Source organism: Quercus suber, unplaced genomic scaffold, assembly GCF_002906115.3.
Source record: "Quercus suber isolate HL8 unplaced genomic scaffold, Cork oak 2.0 scaffold_3B, whole genome shotgun sequence".
NCBI lineage: Eukaryota > Viridiplantae > Streptophyta > Magnoliopsida > Fagales > Fagaceae > Quercus > Quercus suber.
The window spans coordinates 1,033,889-1,046,708 of NW_027071805.1; the positions used below are offsets into that span (position 1 = coordinate 1,033,889).

General features: G+C 34.0%; 1 protein-coding gene across 10 annotated transcripts; it reads left to right on the forward strand.

Annotated features, from left to right (window-relative positions):
* The first annotated feature begins 342 nt into the window (after window positions 1-342).
* On the forward strand, window positions 343-6,493 carry LOC111987016 (BAG-associated GRAM protein 1). 10 transcript variants are annotated; one of them, XM_065770091.1, is made up of 9 exons: window positions 343-482; window positions 833-936; window positions 2,282-2,362; window positions 3,022-3,072; window positions 3,233-3,330; window positions 3,594-3,683; window positions 4,323-4,398; window positions 5,667-5,733; window positions 5,881-6,493. In XM_065770091.1, the coding sequence occupies exons 2-6, from the start codon at window positions 901-903 to the stop codon at window positions 3,661-3,663; spliced, it is 336 nt and encodes a 111-aa protein (XP_065626163.1). In that variant the 5' UTR covers window positions 343-482; window positions 833-900; the 3' UTR covers window positions 3,664-3,683; window positions 4,323-4,398; window positions 5,667-5,733; window positions 5,881-6,493. The 10 variants fall into 10 exon arrangements, with proteins under 10 accessions (XP_065626163.1, XP_065626160.1, XP_065626161.1 ...); XM_065770088.1 differs by lacking the exon at window positions 3,594-3,683 and adding an exon at window positions 5,415-5,540; XM_065770089.1 differs by lacking the exon at window positions 3,594-3,683 and adding an exon at window positions 5,415-5,540 and having other exon boundaries at window positions 5,904-6,493.
* Window positions 6,494-12,820: the final 6,327 nt, after the last annotated feature.

Genomic DNA, 12,820 nt, shown 5'->3' on the forward strand with positions numbered 1-12,820 from the left:
ATATTAAATATTGCTATTTATATTAAATATTACTATATATAAAATATTTATGTATTAGATATTAAATATTAGTATTTATAAAATATTTATCTATTAAATATTTTATTTGTAAATATTTAGTGAAATATAGAACTATATATTAATATAGGAAACACAAGTTCATATTCATATGTTACCTTAGTGGTTTACATACGTGCCATGTAGCCTTTCAGAGGCCCGGCCAAGGTTCAAAATTCCATAATAGCCTTTTTTTTTTCTTTTCAATTTTTAAGTTACTATTAACAAAACTACGTCGTTTTGATTCTATTTTAAACACAACATAAAACCCTAGCCTACATGTTTCTCATTCAGCCGCCCCTCCCTATTTCCCATTTCCCCTAATCCTTTTCATTTTCTTTCTCTCATCATCTCTTCTCAGCCGCCCCATCCCCTCTCTCCCTCCCTATTTCGCATTTGCCTCCACGGATTCTTCTTTCCACAACGTAAGTTTTCTGCATTTTAAAAACACGGCTAAAACCACTTAGATATTTTCTATCACACTTTCCGTTTTCATTTTCTCGAGAAAATCCCTGGAATCGTTTTCGCTTTAAGCAAAATCGTATTGGGCAATTTTTGTTAGGTTTTTTTTTGTCTCCACTTTCAGTGAAAATCTCAACGATTCTATATATATATATTTGAATTGTTTTTTGCCGAGTTTCAGAGGGGGTTTGAATCTGTGGCGGAGATTTAAGGGTTTTGTGGAGGATCGAGATTTTTGAATTGGGTTTTGGAATTTTTGGCAAAATTATTTAGGGTTTTGTGGGTTTTTTTTTTTTTTTTTGGATTGAGAAAGGTGTTAGAGATGGGAATTTTACTATCGATGGCGTTGGGAAGCTGAGGGAGGTAGTGAAGGAGAAGCTGATGGCATTCACGGATTTCAGCAATGATCATCTTGTGGTATGAGCATTTTTTTATTGTTTATTTGGCTTTTTTGGAATCTGGGTATGCTAGACAATTTTAATTAGATGTGTAATGGTTTGTTTATCCATTGGGTTTTGTGTGAACTTGACTTTGACTTTTTGGATGAAGGAAGATGCCAGGAAATTTCCATGAAAATGCAAGAGAATTGATGAGTCTAGTTTTACACTGCGTTTTATTTATTTATTTTTTATTATTATTTATGAACCATTGCTTTTCTTTTGTTGTTCCTTGCTTTTACAAACAGGCATATTATTGTAAAGGTGAGATGAAGTATTTCTAAATTCAAAATTATTTTATGATAAATTGGGCAAAGAATAGTCATTAAAAACTACTAACTATAGTACATTCTAGCATATTGTACCCAACGTTTTTTACTACATTCAAAATTATTCATTTCTTTGGCAAGGTCCGTTTGAGGTTGGAATAAAATGATTTTAGCTAATTTATTATCAATACTTTTTTTATTATGTACGGTATACCGACCTCATTATGACTTTTTTATTATAATTTTTTTTTTGGTGAAATGCCTCCCCTCATTATGTCATATCATGTGAATTGTTGCGAAAAAAAAAAGAAAAAGAAGTAATTGCATAATTGCTAAATGGACAACTCTCTTCTCTAATGGGTAGGCATAATTGCATTTGTCTAAATACACATGTAAGTGGACAGAATACTAGTGAACCATTACAATCTAACTCAAATTGTTTTCCCCAATAAATAGTAAGAATTTTCCATATAAAATTCACCATGTCCTTAGGCTGCCAAAAGACAAAAAGAAGTAAAATATAAGGAACAAAAAAACTTGACATGTTTCACAGAAGTAGTCAGGACACTTTTGTTTAGTCAACTCTAACACTTATTTTTATTGTAGATATTCTATTTTCTTTACCTAAGATTTGCACAGAACTATTTGAATCATTGTCAATTTTCACTCATCTTTAGGTCTTTTAAATGCTTCTCTTTCATGGAAATTTCAAATAAGGGAATGCTAGATAGGTTTCGCACATATTATTGCTAGTATAATTTCAGCTTTTTTCACTTTTTAATTCATTTGTCAATGATATTTGTATAGACATGATTCTTCATTTTTTGTCCTTTCCATGGCTGGTACTGTATCATTAAATGTGATTTTGATTTTAGCTTAGGTGACAAAGGAATGCATTTTTTTAATTCAATTATGCAAAACAAAGGCAGTATTTTTTGAATTCCAACTATTCTAGTCGAAGTGTATTGTATCAGCAGTGACTTAGAACCAAGTATTAAGATGATCAATAAAATAAAAAAGTTCAAGAACTTATGTTTACCAAGTTTGAGTATGCAGGGTATCATTGTTTTTGCATCGGTAATGGCAACTCTTGGATTGCAAATCTTGCTAGAGTCTGTTCGACAATTATTGAGTAAGGTACTACCTAAAAACCTAAATCTATACTTTTTCTATTTTACGTTTTTATTTGGATTTTGTCCAAAGTTATTTTTTTTCAAGTCTTTTCTCTTCTTTTTGTTCCCTTTATCATCCCTTGGGTTTTATTGACATTACAAAATGTATTTTGCTGTCCTAATTTTTTTTTGAAAATTGAGTTTTTAGCATTTTTTATTCATGTTGTATTTAAAGTGTACATCTAGATATTTATTGGGTGGTTGCAGTGAATTACTACTACTTGTTGCCTTGTCCAAGGTCTTGTGATCAATTTAGTTCATAAGGATTCAATTTTGGTTCAGAACCTGATTTTTGTTTCCTTTTGTATGCATGAATTTTATATTTATTTATAATAATTATTATTAAATAAGTGATGAAAAAAAATTAAAGACACAGCTTTGTGGGAGAGAGAGATTGAGATTTCGGAAAAATGTATTAACATACTGTCAATTATATGCTTATCATCATCATTATCACAATATATTTGTTTAAGTTCATGCTGAGGTTGACTAATGTTTGTGCTAGTCGCTATGTACACCCTTATTGGAATATATTTATCTGCTACTGGACATAGTCTGCATTTTAACCATTTCATGGAGTAATTTTTAACTTGTTTGACATGCAGTTTTGCATTTATTTTGTAGATGGTCCAATTGAAAGGGAATCCCCAAACCAATTCAGCATATTTAATCAAGGTATATAAGATCTTTTTAAAATCGTGTGTTTCTGGTGTTTGTTTCCATGATAAAGATTGGCATTAAGAGATTATATTTTATTTGATATTTGCTTAATGAAATGGGATCATCTCTTGCTTGTTGACACCTAGATACTGCACTCATTTCATTTTTTTTCCAGTTGGAATTGTTGGTAGCTAAGAATCTTATTGCTGCAAACTTAAATGGCACATCAGATCCGTATGCTATCATTACTTGTGGTACAGAAAAGCGATTCAGGTTACTAATATTTTCCCATCCTTTGCGCTTTGTTTGAATGGTTGATGGTTTATAAAGGATGTTTATATATATATATATATATATATCATACTCTTCTTCTGTTGCTTGATATGATGCTTAGAATAGATTTTATATATCTACTCTAATGTTTTTGTTTAGCAGCATTATATGGTTATGTTTTTCATAACTAACAGAACTGAAGATACTATAGTATAATCAGTTCTGTTTTAAGGAACTAATGTGCTTTTAATTTTGTAGTTCAGGTTTAGAAATTTATGTTTTACAATGAATAGTGATTCAGCTGTTAGGAATAGGGAAGGACTAATGGTTTAGTGCATCACCGTGAACATGAAGTAAGTCTATTTCGCAACAAAACTTCAATGCTTATATAAAAAAAATGAAGCTAATTGTTGGCAGATTTTAAGGGTATTATTTAGATGGCATCATGGTTCATATACTTTAGGTACATTAGATTTGCCTGTACTTTTTCTTTTCTTTCAACAATATCAGGTTTATGAAACCATAATACCATAAGTTGGACTTTGATGTAGAGTGATTGAGGGGAAGGTGCATATTGAGTATGCATTCAGTATTGATAATTAATATTAGTAGAGAGTCAAAATACTCAGTTTGTAGAATTTTTATGCAAATTATTGAGCTGGCTTATAAATCTCTTTCTTTATGGAAAAGTACTACAGTTTGTTACTGAAATGTGGCTGTTTAAGTTTAACATATTGTCAATGTTCTGCCAAGAGCCTTGTAGCTCAATTAGCGCTTCTTGGTGTTTCCAACTGAAACTTCTTGGGCAAATCCCCCCTCCTCCAACTTTCAAATTATTGGGAAAAAAATATTTTTCAAAGTTCTTAGTTCTCTCTCTTCATATTGATGCTTACATTTCATCAAATCAAGATTTATTGCTAGATCTTTCAAGTTATTTCAGTAGCTTTATTTGACCTTCTGTTATCTAATTTTAATAGCTGTTTCTGATGCAGCTCAATGGTTCTCAGCTCAAGAAATCCCATGTGGGGAGAGGAGTTTAATTTTGCTGTTGAGGAGCTTCCTATTGAGGTAGTAATCATGATTTATGATCCATACCATTCTTATAGTTATGGATCCAAAACATAGTTGTGGGACAATTTTGAGAAAATTAGTGTCATGACCTTTTAAATCAACATTTATTTTTCTATTCCTTTGTCATTATTGTGATCATCATCACCATCATTGTTTTGTTTTTGCATAAATTTGAATGTTCATTTTCTTCCAAAGGTAGGCATGCTGCTGACAGCACACTTGTCCACCCCCCTCCCCCTCTTTTAATTGAAGTCATACACATACATGTTATTCTTATGAAATAGAATTGCAGCGAGATGGTATGTTTTCAAAGAACATATTTTAGGGCTAGTTAGAGCTGGGGTAAGCAAGAATTTCTTATTCAATTTCTCTTTGATTGGTCTTGGGGTTGGGGTGTCTTGGATTGTTCTACTCGGAGCTAAAATTATTATAGGTTATTTGTAATAGAAATGTGGTTTTAGAACCCATGAGGGAAAAAAAAAAAAAAAAAAGATCTATAGCGGCGAGCAAAACCGCCGCTAAAAGGTACGCAAGGTATGGTGTACATGAAGCCCTATAGCGGCGCTTATTGACCGCCGCAATAGGTGACAACCTATAGCGGCGGGCTTATCCCGCCGCTAAAAGGCCACTTGGCCTAAATGGCAACCTCATATGGCGGCGGTTTTTAGCCCGCCGCAATAGACAAAAAGCGCCGCTAAATGGCAAATCTATTGCGGCGGTTTTTGTTACCGCCGCAATAGAGCTATTGCGGCGGTTTTTGTTACCGCCGCAATAGAGCTATTGCAGCACCGCAAGGCTGGCAGGTAGAACCGCCGCAATAGCTCCCGCTGCTATAGGTCAAATGGACCTTTAGCGGCGGTTTTTGGGCTTTTGCGGCGGTTTTTGGCCCGCCGCAATAGGCCAGTTTTTTTGTAGTGTTATGATTCTGCCTTATTTCTTCATCACACTGATAAATGCACTATTTTACTTCTCCTGTATGTGGATGATATGATCATAACTGGTGATGACCTCAGTGGCATTCAAGAATTCAAATATTTTCTCAGTTAGTAGTTTGAGATGAAAGATCTTGGACATCTTAGCTACTTCTTAGGTCTTGAAATCAGTCATTCTACAAATGGACTTTATATTACTTAAGCCAAGTATGCCTCTAAACTCTTGTCTCGAGCTGGACTCACTGATAGCAAGACTGTTGACACTATAGTTGAGCTTAATGCACATTTGACTCCCTCAGGGGGGAAACCATTGTCTAATCTCTCTCTTTACAGATGCTTGGTTGGCAGTCTAGTTTATCTCACTATCACTCGTTCAAACATTTCCTATGATGTTCACCAGGTGAGTCAGTATCTGTCTGCTCCATAATTGACTCACTATGCTGTTGTTCTGCGCATTCTTCGATACCTAAAGGGCACTTTCTTACATGATCTTTTCTATTCTGCTCAATCTCTTTTTGTTCTCCGTGTATTTTCTGATGCTGATTAGGCAGGAGATCCCACTGATCACAGGTCCACCACTGGTTATTGCTTTCTTCTTGGTTCTTCTTTGATTTCTTAGTGAAGCAAGAAACAAACTCATATGGCCCGCTCTAGTACTGAAGCAGAATATCGTGCCCTTACTGATACCACATTTGAGCTCTTTGGCTATGATGGCTTCTCAAAGACTTAGGTGTGTCCACATCCTCTGCTACTTCTCTTTATTGTGACAACCAGAGTGCCATTCATATTGCTTATAATGATGTCTTCCATGAATGAACTAAACACATCAAGATCAATTGTCATTTTATCCGTTATCATCTTGTCCATGGTGCTCCTAAACTGATCTTAGTCTCCTCTAAAGATTAACTTGCAAATATCTTCACCAAGTCACATCCTAAGGGATGTCTTCGTACTTTGGTTGACAATCTCAAGTTGGTCTTACATCCACCTTGAGTTTAAAGGGGGCTGTTAACGTGTATTAGGGTATGTGGGCTTTAGGCCCGCCTTGTTTACTTGTATAGCACAATAACTTGTATTGCACACTCTGCCTCCTATATTTAGGCACTCGTGTATATTCTATTACTTGAGAAATACAATACACTTATTCAGTATTTCTAACAGTAGCAATCTCAAACCAATCACTATTAATCTCTACAATTTATTTTAAGTGCTAATTCACAAACATCAACCTTAAAATGTAATCCAAACCATTGCCAGCATCAATTGATTAATGAAAGCTCACTTAGTGTATAAAACACTCGTAAATGTTTAGATCCCCAAATACAAAATAACTGATACAAGCTTATATTTAAACAATATATGTGCTAAAAATGAAATATAAGCTATACCTAAATGTGCAAACTACTCTAAGCCATAATTTAATCACAAACACAGCAGTAATTAATAGCAAAGAGTAAGGGATAGAGAGAAGTAAACACAAGATAATATCGGCACGTGTTATTGAAGAGAAAACCAAATAACTCAGCAAAAAACCTCTCTGCCGCCCTCCTAACGGTAAAATGATCGACTAGAAAATCAATTGGGATACATGAATAGCAATAGACCCTCTAAGCCCAATCTACTCGATGTACCTAAACCCTCCAAACTTCTTGCTCCTATAAGGTTACGCATAACCTTGTCTTCTTTAGCTTACCGGATCCCGCAATTAGTCCATTGTATCAACCAATATGAATTAGTTTTCTCTTGAACTGCTTCCCAAACACCAAGAACCTTCTCATTGCTTTGAATGTGGTGAGGTAAGGATTTGACTTAAGATCCTCTTATGGGTATGACAATAGAGAGGATGAGAGTCGAGGAATTTGGAGATTCAATTGTATAAGATTATGGATGAGTTAATCTTGTTTTTCTCTAGGGTTTTTCTCCCAAATTCTCTCTGGAAACTCTCTACATTTCGTGGGTATAAGGGTATTTAATAGTAGGGTATAAGAAGGAATGTGAAAAGTCACTTTTCAGCAAAACAGGGTGCATTGGCGAGTCACTCGCAACTGGGACAAGTCGCGAGTTCCAATCACCAGATAACAGAATGGCTAGACTGTATTTTTTGTCTTGTAGTGATCCAACTATCCTGACCCTTCAACTTCCTGCATGCTTCACAGGTGTGCTAGATTCTGGCGAGTCACCACTCGCGAGTCAGTCACAAGATCCAGTCGTGAGTTACCTCTTAATGCATACACTTAATCAATTTTTCACACTCTCTCACACACAACCCTTTCATTATTCTCACCTAAATACAGGGTTTTTAAATGTTGAATTACAAGTAAATTTGGCATGAAATAAAGCCAACACATAGTTGAATAAATTAAACTTTACAGTTAGTATAAAATAATGAAGACATTTTGTCATATGTAGGATGTAGCAACCTCAAACCAACCACTAGTCAAATTCAAAGTCCTACACCAATTAGTTGTAAATTACTAAATTTTGTGAAGTGTGAGCCCACAAATTTTTTACCCTTAAACCATTTATTTTAAGTGCTAAGTCGCAGTCACAACCGACCATGTTAGGTTAATGTATATAATTTGGCAAATGTGGTCCTTTTTTTTCTTTTTTTCTTTTTTTTGCTGAATGCAAATGTGGTCTTCTAGATATATTAGCTACCAATTAGAATATAATCTGGCTTTAATGGCTGTTTGGATTGAGGGAGGAGGAGGGGGAGTAGAGGAAAGTAGAGTAAAGTTGGTAAAATATTGACTAATTTTGGGCTAAATTTACTATACTCTACACCCCCCTCCTCCCTCCTCCCTTAAATCCAAACGGATCGTAAGTTTCGCTTAGAAATTGGTTTTAGAGTTTTGAGGTTTAGTTGAATACATTATGTATTTGAAAATTGGAACCTCCAACGAGAAAGTGAATGTGTTCACATGGACGATAATGTGAAAGAACTTTTCAAAATGTGACAAGGGGTGATTTCTACTCTCTATGTAGAATATTATTGTCGAGTTTGTCAGTAATATTGAGCACTTGATCGTAAATAAATAAAATAGATGTTTATATACTCTTTTCTATGAATACTTCATACAGTTTTGGTAAATGATGTTGGGTTACTTGTGTGAGTGACATCTCACATTGAATAATGGTAAGAATAAATAACGATTAATATAGCATAATTGATCACATATTTATTGGGCTTTAGGCTTTTTGGATTAAAATGTCTCTATATATTATATTAGCTAGTCGCAGACTTGCACAATGCGTGGGAAAATATGATATGATTTTTTTTTTATTGGATAATTATTGAATTAATATATTAGATTGTATATTATTAAAAATTCAATATGTGTTATTTGAAATTATGTTTTAAATTAGAAATTTTTTTGTAGTGTAAGAAAATATATTTTGTAGTCAAGTATTATATATGGTGAGATATGTATGAAAACACAATGCAAGAATTTTATTTTATTTTTAAAAAATTGATAGTGTGAGAACTATTAGGCCAAGTTGCAACTATGCATACTTTGTTTATTACTTCATAGATATATGTGATTTAACTCATATAAATATATTTTTCTCAAAAACATAGATCCACGTCTCTTTCTTCCTCACAATTGAAACTAAGTGAAAAAGTAAATAAAAATAACTATGCAATAGATCATTATCAATAAATCATATATTATAAAGTGAAAATATAAAATAAAATAAATTGCAAAAAGAAAAAGTTCCTTAAATATCTATACATAAAAAAACATTAATAGCATAATGATGCTATAAAGTAAATTATATTTTATCTTATTCTCTTTTTGACATTTTTAATAAAGATGATCAACTAAGCAAAGTAAAAACTTACCAAGAAAGTTAAGATTAACTAAAAATTTGATGGTGGAGATGCTAATTATTTGTAATAAAATGACCAAAATAAAAATAACAAATTGATTTGAGAAAATCATATAAGATTTCTAAAAGAAATTTTTCCAAACACATGGGATGCAACAATAAAAAATTACTATCCTGAATATATATATATATATATATATATATTTTTTTTTTACTTTTTGATACTCTACAAATAAAAAAACTTTATTAACTTTTTGTCAAAGTATAGACTATAGAGGGATTATAAAATGACAAAAAGTTAAGGAACTTATAACAAAAGGTTTTCTATACAAAATTCTAGTAGAAGGGAGACTAATAGGCCCTCCACTTTCTTCAAGACATAGGGGATTATGAAAGACCATACATCCTTTGCCTACCCTTTTCTCTTTCTCAAATTCACATTACCAAAGAATTATATGAAGTTAAAAATATTGTGAATACATCTGTGTTCAGTGGAAGTCCATCGGTAGGCACATTCAAATTCGTAGCCATGTATATTTTATTTTGATATAAAGTCAAATTTCTATTAAAAAAAAAAATATTAACCCAAACCAAATTCAACCAAAGCTATAAGAGTGATTTGTGATAGGAAATTTTAATAATACAAACAGAAAAATTTAAAAATACAACACATAAAAATTAAATAAAAAAAACCATCAACCTAAACTAGAGTTATAAGAAATAACAAAAATCAAGCAAGAGAGAGAGAGAGAGAGAGTACTCATAGTTTTTGTATGGAAAAAAATATAGATTGAATCGAATAAATGATACCAAATTTATAAAAAATAAAATGGAGAGAAGAAAAGTAAAAATATAAGAAAAAGAAGATGATGAAGAAAGTTTAACGGTAAAGTAAAGAGTAGTAGGGAGATACAGAGGCAAAGAAAGAGGGGAAGGTTGGAGGAAGACAAGAAGAGCTTTCTTTTTCTTTTTTCTTTTTTCTTTTTCTTTAGAATAGGAAAATGAAAAGTTTAAATATTCAATTACTTGAAATTGGAAAGAAGAAAACAAAAAATTGAAATCAATTTGGATAGTTGAATATAGTTAAACATTTGCATCTAATGAATAGTAATGTTTATAATGAATAGTAAACATGTGTGTATATCTACTAAATGGTAATGAATTATTCAATTTTAACAATTACTTGAAATTAAAAAGAAGAAAATGAAAAGTTGAAATCAATTTGGGTAGCTGAAAAGTCAAATATTTGTATTTAAAGCAAATGAATAGTAATATGTTGAATAGTAATGGAGTGCATTAACAGGTTTGTCCATTAATTATATTTAATTATTTTATATAAAATAAAATAGAAAAATCATAAAGGAAATTTAAAAAAAAAAAAAGTATGACGTGGTTGATGAAGTGACTCAACAAGAGTACAACAACATTAAATTCTATGTCTCAACTCCTAGATGTATATATATATATATATATAGATTATTTAAAAAAGCTCCCCAAGTACACCAAGCAATGTATTTGCCAATAGTACTAGACAATGAAGCCTTGCAATATTTTCCAACAAAAATAAAAAAACATGTGAGTTGGCAATATTTAATAATTGTGAGTATTTAATAATTTCTCTCTTATGGGGTATGTTCTAATTAAATATTTTCCAATAAAGGAATATTGCCAATGGTACTAGAGAACAAAACCCTTAGATTTTGGTTAGGTGAATCACTTAATGATTATTCCATGGAGAGAGAGAAGAGCTCTGAAGGAAGTGACGCTTTGGAGAGAAGTACCAAAAGTTTAGGGAAAATCACACGTAGAGGAACATCACTCTGGGAATTCTAGGATTGAGGTGAATGCATTCAAGAGCTACAAGGATAAGCTGGTTGGGGATGTCCCAAGGGCATACAAACAAGTCTTGGTTTTGACACTTCCGTGGAGGAGGAAGTAGCATCTGACTATAAGGAGTCTAGCCTCTACGAGGGTATGGTGGCTATATCTCTTTCGAAAGAAGAGAAGGTAAGAATTCGTGAACCTTGGGGCAAGCCATGGGATTTATGTTCCTATCTTTTAGGCTGAGGACAATGTGGATGCCAGTTGGGAGAATGGATTGTATTGACATAGGAAATGATTTTTTTCCTTATTAAGTTGAACTTCAGTCTGATCTTCAAGTGGTTTTGAAAGGGGGGCCATGGTATGTGGGCCAACATTTTCTAGCCATTAGGAAGTGGGAGCTTGAATTTAAGGCAGAGGAAGCCTCACTCTTTTTTGTGGCTGTATGGATTAGGCTGCCTAGACTGCCTATTGAGTTCTATGACCCCATCATTCTCAAGAAGACTGGGAGGGCCATTGGACCTTTTTACATATTGACACTCATACAGCTAATGGTGCGAGAGGCCATTTTGCTAGACTGTGTACAGGTTAATATTGATCAGCCCTTTATAAACTCTATGAGGAATGGCAAAATGGTCCATCCAGATATGAGGCATAAGTATGCAATGCTTTGCATGTGGCTGTTTAGGTCATCGTAAGGGTAATTTCCCTGCTTTGATTAGAAGCACTAATGGTGCTAACACAAACCCTCCCCTTCAAACTCTCTGAAGAATTCGTGCTCTGCTAAATTCTTGGAGAGTGATCAAACAGGTAATCCCTTAAAGGAGCCTGATTCATCCACTCCTAATAAGTGACGAAGCTTGAAGCCACGGGGTATGGTGAATGGATGGTTGTGATGCAAAGGAAGAAACCTAATGGGAATGGTAGAACTTACTCTAGAGGATCCAATAGGGATGATGCTTGGGGGCAGGATACGCCAACTAAGTAAAGGGATCCCCAGGTAATCCCTTGAGACATGGTCCCTGACAACCGAAAAGATATGAAAAGAAAGGCTACTGTGCTTAACGTGGGGAAGGACGGACTGCATGGAGGGCTAAGTCACGGGAAGGCTTTTGCTAGTTAAAATGCCCCAAAGGGCAAAAAAGGTTTTTCTTACAAAGCATCTAGTAAAGTGCCTAAACCTAACTAGAGGAAACCTGTAGCTGACCATGTGGGTAACCATAGCTTAGGATGGGAACAAAACAAATGGCCCTCAAGCCCCTAGTTAACACTAACTCCATCTTTAGTTTCAGTGTGGGGTCCTTTGAAAATGACACCTCAAGACTTCCAATGGGCAACATTGCTGAGGGAATATAATCCCAGTGGGGAAATCAACAATTACAAGAATCCAAAGGGACCCGACGAAGATTATGGGAGGTACAATACAGAAGAGATGGAGGCATGGAAGAACATCTTCCCTTTAATAGAGGTCAGCGCTCGCCTAGGGTACCTTCCTCTGATTGACGAAGCGTGGTTCACCATACCGAACCCATATTGGCACTTCCTGATGGATCAGCCAAACTTTCCTCCCTTAATATCCTAGCAGCTAGGGCATTTATTCTAGCAACCCTCTACAAAAATCCTCTGAATGCCTTGGAGGAAATTTTTGGAACTTGTGATTTTGCAAAGGAAAATCTTCTAAAGAGGCCTATCAAAATGGCTTTCATGGGGAATCTATTCAAGGTGGAGCTCTTACAGTTCTCATTCCCATGATAGCACTCATGCTGGATATATGTAGCAACCAAGGTCCGATAGGAGTGCTGAAACATGTAGTGAATCTTTTTCCGGAGAGATCA

What these genes read in the sequence shown, in the direction of transcription:
- LOC111987016 (XM_065770083.1), top strand. Translation starts at nt 901, where the DNA reads ATGGCATTCACGGATTTCAGCAATGATCATCTTGTG. An exon ending in TTCGACAATTATTGAGTAAG is followed by an intron (nt 2,363 to 3,021) that starts GTACTACCTAAA and finishes TTTATTTTGTAG; the next exon opens with ATGGTCCAATTGAAAGGGAA. An exon ending in TTGAGGAGCTTCCTATTGAG is followed by an intron (nt 4,399 to 5,666) that starts GTAGTAATCATG and finishes CTCTCTTTACAG; the next exon opens with ATGCTTGGTTGGCAGTCTAG.